At 35.7% G+C, this 17,113-nt stretch overlaps 3 protein-coding genes across 3 annotated transcripts; all 3 read right to left on the bottom strand.

Annotated features, from left to right (window-relative positions):
* Window positions 1-195: 195 nt before the first annotated feature.
* LOC102592657 (F-box protein At4g35733-like) lies at window positions 196-2,221 on the bottom strand. Its single transcript, XM_006344352.2, has 3 exons — window positions 1,061-2,221; window positions 405-481; window positions 196-331 (listed from the first exon to the last, which is right to left on the bottom strand). The coding sequence occupies exons 1-3, from the start codon at window positions 2,219-2,221 to the stop codon at window positions 196-198; spliced, it is 1,374 nt and encodes a 457-aa protein (XP_006344414.2).
* Window positions 2,222-3,154: 933 nt separating this feature from the next.
* Window positions 3,155-5,896, bottom strand: GRX2 (glutaredoxin). The gene is given in 4 exon segments (NM_001288175.1): window positions 3,155-3,244; window positions 3,336-3,434; window positions 4,435-4,523; window positions 5,556-5,896. Coding segments are annotated over 4 exon segments (378 nt in total). The 5' UTR covers window positions 5,660-5,896; the 3' UTR covers window positions 3,155-3,158.
* A 478-nt stretch (window positions 5,897-6,374) lies between these two features.
* Window positions 6,375-15,145, bottom strand: LOC102593326 (uncharacterized). Its single transcript, XM_006344354.2, has 13 exons — window positions 14,560-15,145; window positions 12,930-13,065; window positions 12,274-12,410; window positions 11,699-11,900; window positions 11,193-11,431; window positions 10,997-11,108; window positions 10,672-10,816; window positions 10,401-10,543; window positions 10,134-10,303; window positions 9,173-9,469; window positions 9,040-9,095; window positions 8,349-8,560; window positions 6,375-7,832 (listed from the first exon to the last, which is right to left on the bottom strand). Exons 1-13 carry the CDS (start codon window positions 14,770-14,772, stop codon window positions 6,652-6,654), a joined length of 3,243 nt encoding a protein of 1,080 aa, XP_006344416.1. The 5' UTR covers window positions 14,773-15,145; the 3' UTR covers window positions 6,375-6,651.
* Window positions 15,146-17,113: the final 1,968 nt, after the last annotated feature.

Genomic DNA, 17,113 nt, shown 5'->3' on the forward strand with positions numbered 1-17,113 from the left:
CACCTACCACATCAGAGGTGGCAGCTTTTCTGACAACTGTCTTGTCACCTTTTCATATCGCAGTCTTGCAGAGACCAGGTGCCTTGCAAACTTCTTTGTGAGTTCTTGAAAAGGCTTGTTGGCTGACTTCCTTCTTTGGATGAATGAATTTAATATAGTGTTTGTCACGTAGAAAATATCAACCATAAAGAGTTATTACCCGTTGGACAAACACCCTCGTCCATTCTGATTGGTGTAGTACGCTGACGCCTCACCAACCTCTGATACGATAGCTTTACAGATGTACCCCATTATAGATCTGGTCGAGAGAACTCTGTCTGGGACCAGGTCCCTGTATTTGTGAGACACTGAAGCATACAATCTCGTCCGCTCTTCCTATTGGTGTAGGACACTGCACTTTTTACCTACCACCTGACATGACAGCTTTACAGTTGTACCCCATTTGTATCTGGACAATAGCACTCTGCCAGGGACCAGGTCCCTGCATTTGTGAGGATCATCAAAACACCTATAATATAACATTTTCCTCCTTTTTGATGATTACACACAAATATTCCTCACACTGAGTTTATTCATTCATTTCCGTGTCAGCAATCCGAATAACAAGGATTTGATTCCTTGTTAGATCCCTAAGTTTGTTAAATCATCAAAACTTAATATCACCTCTAAACTAACATAAACCCCTTTGCCAATACACTGAAATCATGATTTTTCCCTATTTGCACATTGTAATAGGATATACCTTATCTTCACAGTTTCTTTGCTTAAATTCTTGTTAATTGTTTTCTTTGGCGATAAGGCAGTGACTATTAATTATAATTACGTAATTTATTTGCTTAGTGCTCGCATTCCAACACAACATAATTGGAAGCAAGGAAGTATAACAACTAATAGGAGTATCTGTAATCAAATTATCTGAAAACATACATGATATATCACTCATCTGGAGGCTGTAATTGTTTAGAAATAGTCACTATCATGGTAAACCAAGAACATACAGCATCATAATAAATAGAGTAAATAAAGGAAGGTGTCTAACTCAATATAGAGTTGGTGTGACCCAAGTTGGAGGACTAATACGACTCAGGGAAACACCGTTGTAATGCGGCTGGATACTTCCATCTGCTAAGTTGAACACCCCCATGTCAAACCCTCCTCCTCCTTCATAGGCTAGGCATGATCTAAAATAATGATCTGTAAAATAAATATGATTGGGCTTGATTCCTAGAAATTTAGAAGCTTGGACTGAAAGAGAAGCATTATAACCCACAAAAAAAGCTCTGTCCCCTAATTCCCTGGTTTCTGTCACTTTGCCAGAAGCTAAATCAACCTGGAAAACACGAAAATCTGTTGTTCCATATGTTAGGTCTTCCTCTTCATCTGTAAGTGGAATCCTGTCGCAATCATCTCTCAAGTACCTTAGATGGACTCCATTGCGCAAAACTACAAATAATGATCCTAGTGATTCTAGGATGTACAATTGTTCTGCAACTTCAAGAAGATCAAATGGTATCTTAGCTACCATATGACTTCTACTGGATTGAGAGCCAGAAACATCACAAACTATGATGCGGCCCAATCCATCTACGCCATAAAAGTAGCCATTAAAATATACCACATCAAGACCACTTGCAACAGGGTGAATGCTTTGGTCCAAGATAATCCTGTTCCATCTCAAATCTCCTGGTTTCCAAAAACTGATATAACCTTTGCCTCCATCAATGACCATGAGAATGTAATCGGATGTATGAGAAGGACTAGCTGACAAAACTGCTCTATTAAAAAAAGTACATAGGTTGCCCGTCTGGCGTCTCCTATAATCTTCGGTGGTATTTTGATGGGGCAATTCGATCCGAACACCGGAGAAGGGATGTAATAGACTAACTTCACCCTCATCTTCTCCGATTGTGATAAGCCAACCCATAGACTCCATACATTTTTGTCTGCTAGCTTTTGGGATCTTCTTCTTCAAAATCATGCCATTATAGAGGCTGAAGAACTTTCGACAGTAACTTCCATCTGTGTTGTCTTCCTCTTCCGCTAACATTAGCCATGGAACTCTAGGTAGGTCACTATTAAAATTGTTCTTAGTAGCAGCAGAGTGCCAGGATTTGCAGACCGTTCGGAAACTTGAGTAATCTTCAATCAGATTCAAACGCCTAGCTATGAAAGCAAGCAAATCATCTTGAAGTTCCGACCAATCAGGCATCCTTCGTGCCATTGCCGAAATCTATCTCAAGCTATGGAAGAAAACCCTTGATTCTCGAATCGGAGATCTATCTGAAATGTAATGGTCCAAAATGATACCTTATCTTTGGGCATAAGTTCAAAATAATCCTTATTTTTCCAATAGAACACAATAATCTCTCATATTTGCGTTATAGGTGCAGATTTAGTCCACCCCAAACTTGTGTTTATTTTCTTTAACGTTGATTTTATCCATAATATAGAATGTTCAGTCTTCTTCTGTGTTTTAATTTTAATTTTTTAATAGATACACCACTCTATTAGAGAAGGTGAGAAAAAGATTGTTCCTTGTTTTGTACAGTCAAAAAAATTATTATGACTAAATTAAAAAAATTATCTTTGTTTTCCAGAATATATCAATTTATTGTAGACAAATAATACCAATACTAAAAACATGGAGAATTAATGCTCCAGGTGAAAGAAGAGTCACTTGAGTCTAAGCCCAAAGATAAAATCATGTGCTTTGTTGGAATATGATTCGATTCTAAAAAGGCATAGAAGATATAATATTCAACATACACTAACCTCTCTTATCTTTGACAAAATCATTATTGCTAGATTAACTATACTAGTAATTTTTACTCATTTCTTATCACAAATTACAAGTTCTTTCATGTTTAAATGCAAGTTCAGATCATCTTCTCCATTGTGAATTAGTAAAGGAAGAAATAGACACAAGTGACAAATTTACTCTTGTCTACAATATATACTTCCCAACGGAACAGATGGCAAGTTAAAAATGGAAAATAGGTACTAAAAGGAAATGTTTAGGAGACTGAGGCAAGGGAAGAACAGAAAAAGGAACTTGAAATCCAACGTCTTATTAAACAACCCAAACTAGAGGAGAGGAGGCAGTTAAGTTACAGCACTCTCAACTTCATTTTTATTGTCAGCTTAACAACTACTGTTTTCTAGACTTTGGCAGGATTGTTGGGAATAGCAGCGGCATCCTTCAGCATGGGAAGTAGCTTTCCCTGTTGATGCTTCTCTAATACGCCTACACGACAAGAAACAAATGTCACAGCTACTGTAGGCAAGTTTTAAGGAAAATATATGAAAGATAAAGAGGATAAGTTGATGATTCTTACTGTCGCAGCCACCAACATGTTCTCCCCCAATAAACACGTTAGGCACAGTCCTCTGCCTAGTCCATTCTAGTAATGCTTGTTGTACCTCATCTCCATCACCTTCAGATCACAAAGAGAACTCTCATAACTATAATATATGATCCAAGAAACAAGGATGGGAGGAACTAATTAAGGACAGCCTTTTTGAGCAACTGTAGGGGGTTCAGGAACTCTTTGAGCAAAGATAAACGAAGCCACAAAGATCGAGATATATCTATTAGAAGACATGAGCAACCAAACATGTTATAGCAACACAGATCTCTCGATCAACCTAGTTCTAGTGCTTCTATGTACTTCCAGAACCAAATTCAATTTTTTGTATAATTGTGAGGTGTGGTCAGCTTGCTCGCACCTCACCACAGCTATTCAGGTGCATAATTCCTACTCAATCAATATCTGATGCCCCTCACCAACCTAGGTCTTAGGTCTGTCCACCAAGATTTAGGTAGGTTCAGGCAAATGGCATTGTGCACAAACTATTAACAATGTCAAGAAGAGTTCTGAATTTTGTTATTTCTACTAAAACTGTTTACAGCGCACACCAAAATTATCTTTTGAATTTTGTGGTGTTAGACATCTATTGTTCTCTGTCATCCTTATAAGGGACTGTAATTAGGGGGGTAAATGAGAATGTTGAAATTGAAAATTTACTAAATAAAGGAAAGAGACATCTTTTTGAAATAGATCAATAAATAAGAAGGTAAGACACATTAGTTGAAATGGCGGGAGTACTTTTTTGCCTCTGTTGAAATTCGAACCTTGCTTCATAATCCCAAAAATACCTACTATAAGGAATCAGCATGCACATTCTATAAAATGTAATAGTCTTCCTTGGACTATTGAAACTAATCACCTAATAGAAATTTTCAAGGTTTTTTTTCGTTGCTGAATGTCAATCTTTCTATACAAAAAAATAGATGACCAAAGCAAAAGAGGATATTTTTTTGCTTCATGACAATAAAACTACATCTAGGGTAAGAAAACACATTTTTTGCAGCAAGGAGGTGGAATAAGGGTTATATAAAGCACTTGGAAGCAATTGATATGCGGAGTCACTCACTTTCCTGGTCAAGTTCAATAACTTTAAAAGTAGCACCAAGCTGGGAAAGAAGTTGCTTCACCCTCGTGCAATATCCGCAGTATGTTTTACTGCATGAAGAAAAGCAAGCATATGTTGTTAATAAGCATAAACGTCATGTCATAAATGAGAGACAGGGAGCTCATTCAAAACAATTACATGTTTTGTGAAGGTTAAAGAAATGGCTTGCAACCTTATACAATGAAGACTTATTCTGATATTACAATACTTGGAACAACTACCATGACAGATTACCGAGAGAAGAAAATGTTACAACAATATTCTTTAACAAAACTTGACATCTATCACCCCGGTCCATCATGTTTCTATTCCCAATGGTGGCACCAGGAATTTACGGAGATGTAACCTAAAACAACTTTTGAACCCCCTTCGCCACTACACTAGAATCCTCCCTCTCTCATGTGAGGTAGATTCAAACAACCAAAATCAAAAATTTTGAACCCCTTTGCCACTACACTAGAATCCCCTCTGACGTAAGGGAGATTCAAACAACCAAAAACCATAATTTTTGAACCCTTTGCCACTACAGTAGAATTTGAAGAACCAAAAATCAGTATTTTTGAACCCCTTTGCCACTACGCTAGAATCCCCTCTCATATGAGAAAGATCCAAACAACCAAAAATCAGTAGTTTGAATTGCCTTTGCGACTACACTAGAATCCTCCATCATGTGGGGGAGTTTCAAACAACCAAGAAAATTCGTTTTTACTATATTTGCCAGTGTAATTTTTCCACAAATTGAACCCCTAGCTATACATAGCTTTGCCCCTCCCCGGATTCTTATTGGGTTACAGACAAACACATACTATCAGAGAAGCACAGTTTTGATTTTGAGTGTTGTATTGGAAGACTCCATCTCATCTTGAATTACAAAACCAAAGCTAGACAAAATTGAAAGCTCTTGACGTCCCAAATCTTTGCAACAAATAAGAATTGACCAAATTACACGAAACCCGTTCATATTCCCCAATAAACATAAAACCCAAGTAAAAAATAATTCTCTTTTGACTACCATAAACGAATTAAAAATAAAAAAACCCAGAAAATTAGATAGAGAGAGAGAGAGAGGAATATAGACAGACCTGAATACAACAACAGGATTAGAGGAAACGACCTGCTTGGCTTTGGTAAGAGCGATCTCCATTTGTTCTTTGGTAAACTGAGGTGAACTGAACATTGATCCCATTGCCTCCTTCCTTTATTAACACAATCAAAGATAGCCGAATAAGCTTAACAGGTGTTTGAAGCTGGGTTTTGCTTCGTGTTCCAGAAATGACACTTCTGCTCTCTTGTATTGACTTTTTATTCAAGAAAACGGAGATGGCATCAATTGCGTTTATTTTATGCACTTTCACAATCCAATTGGCTAACGATTCCTCGTCCTAATATTTTTCTTCTTTGATAGTGGTGTCTGGTATAAATTTGATACCTGTTTAATTCATCACTAAATTTAATATTAGACACATTCATTTTTGAGTTAATTAAATACATAATGGAAAATTTTAGACCTAAATTTATAGTTTATTATAATATTTTAAACCTTTGGCAAAAGTTTTACTTTTAATGTAATTAATCTTTTTTCTCTCCTCGTCGCAAAAGTTGTTGACATGGGGGAATATACTTACATGGACTTTACTTATCTTTTTGATTGGCCAAATTTAGTTTTCAATTTTCATAGTGCTATATTTTCCTCTTTCCACTACTACCTGAAGAAAGGTGAAAGAAAATTAGTATATGAAGCATAGTCCCTCTTTTTATTGTTTCAAGGACAATTTATTATACAAATGAAAAATGAAAAGATTTAGTAATGACATAGACAACATGCATTTATATTTGAGAGCTATACATTATTATGGAAATATAACATGAACCTCCTAAAAACATAAGAACAGATACCAGTCAAGCAGTGGCAAATCCAATCCAAAATATAAATACATAAGCTCAGGTAAAACTTAAGTCAATGAGTTCAGAATAAGTGTAGTCTTATTATATGTATACATTTTCTTCTTCTTCTTCTTTTTTTTGCATACAAATACATGGTTACATAGTTCGAACTAGAAGCAAAGGGTTCAGTTGAATTCACAGAACCCGCTTCAGATCCACCTTTGTAGTCAAGTAACCAGTAAAGCCAGAATATTAGTCTCATGTATTCCATAATGTTGTATGAATAAGAGAGGTCTATGACTTGGAAGCAAAAATAGCTTCTAAATCTTTGTGCAATCCTCTTGGTTTTGACTTGAAGTCTGCTGATGAATCTTTTGATGAGCTCCCACTTCTCTTAGGGTTCCAAAATCCACTCCATCTGACACGACTTGTTGACGGATCACTTGTAGTTACATTACTATCTTTACTAAAGCTGGACTTTGCTAGTTCTCTGAATTGCTTATGCCATGGTCTATCAGTACCTGAGCTTCTACTACCAGAACTCCGGTTCCTGTCACAAGATGAAGTAACATCCCCGGTTTCCTTGAGTACACGATCTAACAGTGCAGACCCGCTTTCAAGCTTTCTGATCAATCTTTGAGGAATGAAAAACAAGAGGAATCCAATTGATGCTGCTTTCAGACCAGAGCAGAAAGACTTGTCTTCAGCACCGAGTCTCTTTGTCTGTCTGTATAATGCATACCATTCATTTCCAAGCTGAGATAAAAATGCTATGAAGAAAAGCGCAAGCATGGTGATACCGATTGCTGTCTCATTTCTGGACGAATCTCTTCCTATGAGAACAATACAAGCAGCGAAAATACCTGTTTCGCAGGCAACTGAGATGATCTCAACCAACTGAACCTTTTTTTTAATGAAAGGCTTCTTCAGAAGCATGAAGAATAGCTGGAAAGAAGTGATGGTAAGCAGGACAACTATGGGAGATTTTGAAGACCAATTCTTCAAATAAGTACCAGCAACAATTCCAAGACAAACACGCTTCACAAATTCAAGAAATGTGAAGTATATTCTTAGAATCCCAAACACCTTCTGGATGCAAGGTGCTTCCGCATCTTCCGTCTCATCGTCTGTTGCAATGACTTTGTCAGGATGCTTGTTAGGATTTCCTACTGCAATCTGAGAGAGCATATACTTTGGTGGACCCCTTAGATCCTCAAACAGAGGCCCAAACATGACTATATGTCTAGAATCGCGCGAATTTTTCCATGTCCACTGACCTCTTTTACCAGGACCTAGGGTAACTCGGACTAATTCTTCATACCAATGGAATTTCTGCCCTACTTGGTGTACCTCCTTATACTGCAGTAGCTTCCCTAATGTTATTCCAATAGAGAGGAACAAAAATAATGCTAACAATAGAAATGATACTAATCCCAACAGCAAAATGCCAACAGCAATTCCTGCAGATGATCCTCCTAGAAGAAAATAAGAACAAAATTTGTGATTTCGTAAACAAGATTTACAAATCTTGAAATGATGCAGAAAGAAAATGTAAAGTGTGCAGATCTCCTCTATTATTGAACATTCTCATCAAAGGGTACATGCCAGTAGTAGGATTATTTAGGATCATAATAAAGCTGCTAAAGAACTATCATCCTAGATGACATTTTTTAGATATATGCAGCAACCAGGTGCCTAATTTCTAATAATTGATGAGGTTGTCCCTTTTTTAAGGAAAGAAGAAAGGCATATAACAAAATATCTGCAAATCACGAGCTTTCAACAATGACAGTTCTAAAAGATGTAGCACATGGAACCTTGTGACCCAATCAATATTCGATTAAGGGAAGTGAGGTTTAACTGTTATAGATAAATATTCTGTATTTGATATCAGTCATTACAGATATATCCTGTCATTTTTAGCTGTGAAAACCCGGTGTTTGCACTCATTGCAATGCGAAAGGAGCATAGTGCATAAGAATTAGAAATACCTTTAACTACATTTACTGAGGCTTTGCAAATGCAAGGTATAGCCAGAATTGTAAGAAAGATCTCAAATCTTGGAAAAACCAAGGCTCCATAGCTCCACTTTTTTTCTCTGTCCTTCCTCAGTCTTAAAACAAAAAGGACCAAAGCATGCAACAATATCAAGCTGCCCCCAATAACAGCTAACCAAAACATGCTTCTGTTGAAATCCCTCCACCTGAAAACATCAGATGAATTATTCATTCACACGTGCTAAATCTCCGATCTTTTGCTTATAAGCTTGAGATAAATATTTCAGGTACATGCTTGATCATCCTTTTTTTTTCTTACTAAACCTAAGCTCCAATAGCTGAAGCATGGTTGGTATGTCTTACTTTGTACATTTAATTGTATGCCAAAGCAGTCATGGAGTGGTCTAGCATGACAAATTGACATGTTATCAACGTTTATTTCTCTTTAAGAGGGTTGAATTGTGACAGCCAAAGTTCTGTTTTCACCTGGTTTGAAGGTAGTGTGATTTACTATCAGTAATCCTGATCTTTACTGCATGTTAGTTAAGTGTTGAAAAAGAGGAAATCAGTTGAAAGTACACCTCAGACACACAGATTTATCGCGCTGTTATCCAATGAATTGAAAAGGTACACATCCTTTGACCACTTCAAAATATTGTGACATGAGACATCTTTCAAAACTTACCCATTAGAATATTTTGGATCCACGATATACTGAGCTTCCGGAAGAAGATCCTGGCTCTGCCATTGAGAAGAACATTCAATAACATGATCATGGAGCAAATATTTATGTTATTATAAAGTTTATAAATTCTTACCCCGAAGATTGATCTATATTCCATAGGACTAAGTGGCAACCCATATAATGCTGCAGCTTTGTTAACATTGTATTTGCCTGGCTTCATTCCAAAATCATTGATTTTAGAGCCGTATGAATGAGGGTCTGTTGTTGAACCCGGTCCCATCATAAATTGATGCATGCTTGCCATTTCCCATGGGAGACTGAAGTAGGGAACACTCCATTGCAGGCCTCTAGCAAATTCATAGTATTCAACTGGCAAGGTAACTGGCAACCATCTCGTCAACGCAAAAAACTGGATGTGGCAAGCTATTCTCTGTTTCAAGACACAAAAAGAAAGCATGTGTATTCAGAATACAATGTCATGGATCAAAGAATTTTGTAAATTTCAATTAAGCTCAATGGATATAAGATACTTGAACATTTCAAAAAATGTGTTTGCTAACCAAATGCTCATCTCATTGTTGCTTGCAAGAATACATCTCAGAAATGGATAAATAAAAATGCACCTTGGACTTAACTCAACGCCAAAAGCTAGCGCATGAGGTGAGGATAGCCCAAGGCCATATAAGGAGACAACAAATCATTTCCTCTACCAATGTGGGACACTTAATACGCCCTCTCGAATGCCGGAATTGAACATCTGGAGCATGGACAACATAGCATGGAGACCCAACATCGCGACACACAATAGCAACAATGAGTCTGACTTTGATACCATGTTAAGAAATAGACCTTGGGCCTAACTAAACCCCAAAAGTTATCTCACAAGGTAGGATTATCCAAAATTATATAAGGAGGGAACAACTCGTTTCCTCTGCCAAACAACTTCATGACCTTCACTAAGAGACTTAAGAGTTCTAAAATTTATATCCTGCCTTGTGTATCTAACGACCAAAGCAGTACCCACATGGAATGCGAACTGTATTGCATGACAATCATCAAGTCTAACATAAAGTTGTCAAAGATGGGATATTTACAAAAAGATTTCTAGCAGGATCAGATGTCATTAAAGAGCTTGGTCTTGAGTATGCACCAACAGATTGGAGGCTAGCGGTTGAAACTGTGAGGAGCCCTGCTGCAAAAGACGTAACCACGAAAGCAGAAGTTGCCAAGATGGAAAGCGCTTCAGATATTGCTGGTACAGTATCTGTAAAAGATTAAAAGAAGATTGATTGTATACTTGAGCAATTAAAGTATCTCTAAAGCAAAAGAAAGTCAGCTTGAGCAGAAATATAGAATATTACAGTGCTTGAGCCGGAGAATATTAGATTGTAGGTTCATGTTTCCAGCAACATCACCAGTTACATTTTCAGGGATGCTCACAGAAACAAAATCATCTCTGGCTTGTATATTGACAGTGTACATGCTTCTACTCATTTCTTGAAAGCTGGAAATACATAAGAAACACTAACTCCATGAGCCATGACTAGTACACGATAGTAATGATGTTATTCTTTGTGACTTAACAGGAAAATATTTTCATCCAGGAAGATTGGCGTAAGTGGAGATGCTAACCTCTGCAACTGCCCTCCAGATATGGATACATGAGAACTATTAAAGCCAAACACTGGCTTAACGAACTTTATCAGTACAGGAATTTGCTCGTCACAGGTTCTCATCCTAGATGTTGTGCTCAACCTGACAGCAGGCCGTTGCATATCTGAAGGACCGACCAATAAACAATTATATTTAGGAGAAATAAAATAACTAGCGCATCATATATCATCAGGACAATTAAATATCATCTACAAGTCAATACAGCAGTATTGCAGTGGAGACGCTCCTTTCTTAATTTAGACGTGTTTTCTTTAATAAGTTTCTAATAGGCAGTCAAACATACCGTATAGAAAAGTAACAGGAGCTACAGGAGCAATGGAGGTTCCCTGCCAGCTCAATATTAAGTCTGATCTTACGCTCAATGTCACTATGGCTGTCTGTGATATACCTCTAACCTGGAAATGTGCCGAAAAGATTTAATGATATTTGTAAGTACTGCAATAGAATATAAAGTACAATAAACTTATGAAAGAACTAACCTGAAATCCAAATCTACGTTCTCCAAAGCTATTTACACTAATGGGAGTAAGCAATCCCTGACTTATGCTCAGGGAATTCAAAATTTCCGTAGATGAGTTGGAAATTGGTTCATTAAAGTACAAATACACCTCCATGTTTTCAGTACTATTTGTTGCTCGCACGGTTCTCGTTTCACTGTCAATTTGAAACTGCCTTTCAGGTATATGAGTCCTTATGTCAGCGAACACTGTCCTTCTATCTATTGAATCCAGTATCAAAGAGATTGAACTTAGTTTATTTAAGTCTTGATTGTTAAACAACTATCTTTCTACGATTGGACTGGTTTCTCTAGTAAATTCTTATGAAGGTATCACATTATGAGAATTTTATTCGATTGTCACAGAAAGATAGACATGTCTTTGAATCAAATGGGAAGGCATAAATATAACTCTGAAAACATCTAATTAAAACGGAGGATCTATTAAAGAACTGATATGAACATGACCATGTTAAGGCAACTGCTCACCAAAATGTATAAATAAACTTGAATTGTCTGTCCTTTTAAATTTGTTTCCAGCAGGGTCCGAACAGAAGTTTTTATCCATTACCAAGATCACTCTTCCATACTGATCACGTGTAGACAGACTCACGACAACAGAAAATTTGAGGTCTGGCTCAATAACATTGAGTGTGTTTGGCACGACCTGTCCAGCTCCATAAACGAGAAGCTGCATGCAAAGAGAATACAATTGATAACTATGAGCTGAAGAGCTAATGAAAAGGAATTCCCAAGAACTCTAGAGCTCCTACACCACTCTCTCAATACAAGGACAATGTGAGGATGCATTGGTGAAGTTCAGCCAACAATATATCTATCTCAGACTTCACTTGGATTTGAAAGGTCAAAATCTTTGAAGGAAAAATTCTTAGACATAATATATGGAAATACGAACATTAATTCTTCCTGAACTTCACTTATGAAGAAGGGTCAAAGCAAGAACCCAAGCCGTCATGCAAAACACTTCCCAATTAAAAAGGATAACTAAGTCCGGGATGGTGGAAAACTATCTGTTGCCAGCATTTAGCTTTTCATCTACTTACATTGCAGGAATTCGTGGAAGCACATCTGAAACCACCTTGGCTCCAACATGGCTCAGTGAAAGTTATGTCCACTGAAACATTGGAAGCATTTGTAAAAGATGTTGGGGTGGTAATGTAGGCTGTAGGCGGGATGGTGTCTGCAGAAGAGAAGGCACATGAAATCAGGAAGAGAGAAACATAACTGAATTTAAACTTTACCAGTTGTTACAACTAGACTAGAGTCCCCGACATGAATGCATATCAAGCTTAAAAAGACCAAGTTTATTTGCAACCTGTTTATAATTTGGAAGACAACTGCAACCTAAAGGTCAAAAATATAGTAGGGTGCCTAAAAAGTTTAAAATGTAACATTATCATACTTTTATTACTATATATTAAGTGGAAGGTTCCAAACCTATCTGATTAATAAGTAAGATCCAGAGCTCCCCTGATTAGGTTCTCTCCATATTTGGTGATTTCTCCATAACATAAGTAATAGCTAACTATCTTGGACAAAGAAGGCTCAGAAGCAACAAAAACAACTTAAGCCTTCAAGAGAGAACTCAGAAATACACCATAGAAGAGAATGGTTGTTTTGTGCGCCCATAAATGTCATCATTTAAGTATCACAAATTACTAGTGTGCAACCAAGAAAGGGAAGAAAGGTTGAGTGCTACCAACAGTCCAGTTATAGTGAGCACATCCAACTCCAAGAGATCCATTGGTGCAAACTTCAAAAGTATGATTTCCATCAAGCAACTGTGTGTAAGAAACTTCTCCACCTTCACAAACTGCAGGCACATAATCATCCAACTACAATAACAGTAAATGTAGAATTAATTAGTACTGTGTAACAAAATGTAAAACTAAATGATCTGAAAAATTACCAAGAGGAGAAAATTAAAACTGAATCTCAATAAATATAGAACAATCTTCAATAGGAAAATGGATCCTAAGGCTAAGGAGTAGATATCTCTCAAAATCTGTGTTTTACTGACTGCGTACTTTCCAAATATTCTATGGATGTGATTACACAAATATTTCTTCCAAATCACAAAAAGATAAATTCTGGATGAACATAGGGAGAATGATGTTAACATTCATGTACTACAAAGATAACTTTTTTTCCAGATGAACTAGTTGGCTTTGCCTAATGCATGGTAAAATTGTAAAAGATGAGGCATGCATAATGTCAAGGGACCGAGGGACACCTTTAGCTAGCCCTTACGTTTATCATTGTAAGATGGTTTTTTCGTATAATCCTTCGCTACATCACCAGGAAAATTTTATGCTTCCAGGGAAACAAGATGCCTCATTTATGGCATTGCAGAGGCTTACCATTAAATGCTATAAATTTAATTAAAGGACTGAAAGAATGGATAGATAGAAGTCTGCTGAGAAGAGGCAGCATAAATATGGTTTCTCTGAGATGACTGATCCTCATCTTAGACACAATAATAACACTGGTTTACTGAACCCCTTCTCTTCTCTTTCTTTCTTTCTCGTCAAGCTAAGATGGTAAAGTTCATGTTCACATTGACCACGTATTTACTACACATCAAGGTATGCGACATAGATTATGATGATGTTGAACATAAGTTCTCCTGTGCTTGTGTCTTTAAGTGAATTGTGAAAATAGTTCCAAATCCTATATAGTTAAATATCTCCAAACTTTGAACAAAATTAACCAAAATTAGGGGATTCCTTATATTAGTGATCTCTTGCTTTTGAAAGTGAGTGAAGTAGGAAACAAAAAGCTGATTCCTTTAGTGGAACAGATCAAACAGGATACTCTTCACTGCATTCAAATTAGCAACATGAATCTAGTAAAAAATTCCGTGATTACTTCTCCTAGACATTCAGATTTTCTGGTCACCAACCTATAAACGTGAAATTGCTTGAACCTCTTCTTTTTTTCAAAGTCATTACAGTCAGGGGTGGATCTAAGGTGGTGGGAGCGGGTTCCTGGCACCCAGTAACTTTCTCGCAAATCTTATATTTACATTGAGAAATCTTATATTTGTTAGGAACACATTAACAAAGTATTCTCTTGGTCCAGTAGTAGAAATGGACTTTCTAATGAGGGTTCATTTCCTCTTGGGCACATATAATTAAAAAAAAATAAAGGTGAAATTTCAAATCCTGAATCCACCTCTATTACGGTCATTCTCACATGCCTTGATCCTAAAGCCTGAGAACATGAATACTATCAAAATGCTCAAAACTCTCAACATGCACACTCAAGGACAATCCACATTCATAACTCAATGACACGTAGACAACTGTTTAAAAGTGTTCTAAACTGACCTTACAACTAGTTGAACAATCCGCACAAATGTCACCATTACCACCGGCCAAAACTTGAAAAGCAAAATTCGCAAAATTCCGGTTTGTGAATTCACGAGGAGTAGTCAATAACTTCAAAGTGACCTCTGAGCCATCGCATCGAACCCCGTAACTCAAAACGACGAAAACACAGAAATGCAAAATCAGCCACAAAAATAATTTTTCTCGACCCATTTAACTAGAATTACATCCAATTTGCATGAGTACCAGGCACTTCAAAACTTTCTAACTTAAAAAAAAATAAGGAAAGAAATTGTTTTTATTGCATGAAAATGTTGAAATTGAGGAGGAACAGGGGAATACAGAAAAAAAATGGATATTTTTAGTAGTGGTGTTGAAGAGATATAGGACGTGAGACTGAGAGTGGAACTGAGAGAAGGAAGGATAAGAGAGAGAAAAAAGATTCCAAGCGGACAGAAAATAGCGTAATAAATGAAGACAGAACTGAGAGGGACAGTAGCTGTAGCTGTGATTTGGGTAATGAATGTGAGATGAGAAAGAGAGAGAGGAAGTAATAGAATTTTAATGTTAAAACTTTGAGAAAGTGATGAATCTGCTACTACAGAACAATGTGTATGCCATCTCCAATTTTATTTGTGCAAATGTGGGCTCCCAATTAAAACTCTCCGTTCACTTTTACTTTGTTCGGTTTCACTTGATTAAATAAATTGTTTTTTCTAAGAAATACATAGTATTTTCTTAATTTATTTTTACTTATCATATTTAAATTTAATTTATCTATTTTAAAAGAATTAACATAATTATTTTATCACACTATTATTATTAACTGATGTTTATTTTAGGTATTAAAAAATAATTTAAGAAATACGTAATAATATAGTAATTGACGTTCAACATTAAGTATGGGAAGAGATACGAGGGATACATAGTTAATACTAACCATAAAACATGAGAAAAAATACTTCAGTCCAATAATAGTTGTCCACTATTGACTTACACACCCCTTAAAAAACTATAAATAGAAGGATAATTTTACTATATCACCATTTGAATATAATAAATATAATGTCTTGACAAATGTAATAGAAAAATGACTATAATTAATGATAATGGTAAATTAAGAACTAAGTATAAAATTATTCATGAATTTCATAAAGTGAACAAATATTGTTGGACATCTATTTTTAGTATAGTGGACAAGTATTGTTGGACGAAGGGAATAATTGTTATTTTTGATATGTTAAAACTGATCACTAAAAATGAAAATTATGTTAGAAGGGAAACAGATCAACATTGTTTTCTAAAATAGAATATTATTGAAGTTGGTAAAGACCCCCCTCCTTGCTTCAATCAAACTGAGTCTCGAAGCTTTGAGATACTGTCGATTTTTTTTTGTTTATGATTTCTTTAAAAACCCATAATAGAAAATGTAATATCTATCAAAATGAGTCTGAAGCTTTAAGATATTGGCGAATTTTTATTTATGATTTCTTTAAAAACCTATAATGAAAAATGTAATATCTAATATGAGAAGGAGGGAGTTTCAAAAACCATATAGCCATACATTAAAGAAGGAATTTCAAAAATTTACTTTCCATCTTAAATTTCATATCTTATTATGTCATATATAAATTAAAGCTAATGGAGTAATGTGTACTCTATTCATGAAGTTTCTTTAAGCTCTAATTAATAGGAAGAATATATACACCTACCAAGTGGTACAATTTAATAAGTACACAAAGTCTCTTACATATACCAATAATAAGGGTAAGTTCAATTCTTAAAGTTTCACTCTTCGATTAAAGTAAGAGTTAATAACTTTGACGGTCACTCAATTGTCAACTCTTTTCACAGAAAGTCACTCAACTTTCATTTTCAACTCAAAAGTCACTCAACTATGACTTCTGTACACAGAAAATCACTCAACCTATTTAATTATTTTTTTCACTAAAATTTGCTGACATGGAATTTTTATTTTAATCAAAATTTTAAGAACCAAATATATATCCATTTAAACCATTTAATGACTCGCTCCATTTAATCCGATCCGCTAAAAATATAATATTAAACTTTTTATTTTATCATTAATTCCCTAAATCATTCCTCTTGTCTCCTTCTTTTCTCCTAAGTGTTCTTCTTCTCTTTTCTTTTCTTTTTTAATTTCTCAATTTCAACCTCTTTTTCACACATTAATAATATATCAACCTTTCCTTTTTTTTTTTTTTTTTAAGTTTTCATAACCTCTCTATTCTCTCTAAGGATCAAATTATTGTTTTCCCAACTTCAGAAACTTACAATAATCTCTTGGGTTACAATTTCAACGAAAATTTCTAAGAGTATTGGCTCATGTATTTGCAACTTCATGAACTGGAGCCCTTAATTTGAGATTCACTTGTTGTTCTCCTTAGTTCATGAGCATATTCCATCTTCAATAGTGAAAATTTGGACTATAATGGAAGATACTTTTAAATCTAGATAAAAGAAAAGGAGGATTCCATAAAAAATTCCTACTTAATAGAGATTTTGAAATTGAGAAATTAAAAAAAAAGAACAA

The sequence above is a fragment of the Solanum tuberosum genome, unplaced genomic scaffold (assembly GCF_000226075.1).
Source record: "Solanum tuberosum cultivar DM 1-3 516 R44 unplaced genomic scaffold, SolTub_3.0 scf00055, whole genome shotgun sequence".
Taxonomy (NCBI): Eukaryota; Viridiplantae; Streptophyta; class Magnoliopsida; order Solanales; family Solanaceae; genus Solanum; species Solanum tuberosum.

Coding starts and splice junctions, on each gene's coding strand:
- LOC102592657 (XM_006344352.2), bottom strand. CDS start 2,221: ATGGCACGAAGGATGCCTGATTGGTCGGAACTTCAAGATGATTTGCTT. Junction 482..1,060: donor GTATTAGTCCTCCAACTTGG/GTCACACCAACT, acceptor TCACAAATGCAG/GGACCTGGTCCCTGGCAGAG. Junction 332..404: donor GCTGTCATGTCAGGTGGTAG/GTAAAAAGTGCA, acceptor TCACAAATACAG/GGACCTGGTCCCAGACAGAG.
- LOC102593326 (XM_006344354.2), bottom strand. CDS start 14,772: ATGGGTCGAGAAAAATTATTTTTGTGGCTGATTTTGCATTTCTGTGTT. Junction 10,544..10,671: donor TCTGGAGGGCAGTTGCAGAG/GTTAGCATCTCC, acceptor ATGTATTTCCAG/CTTTCAAGAAATGAGTAGAA. Junction 7,833..8,348: donor CTCAGTAAATGTAGTTAAAG/GTATTTCTAATT, acceptor ATTTTCTTCTAG/GAGGATCATCTGCAGGAATT.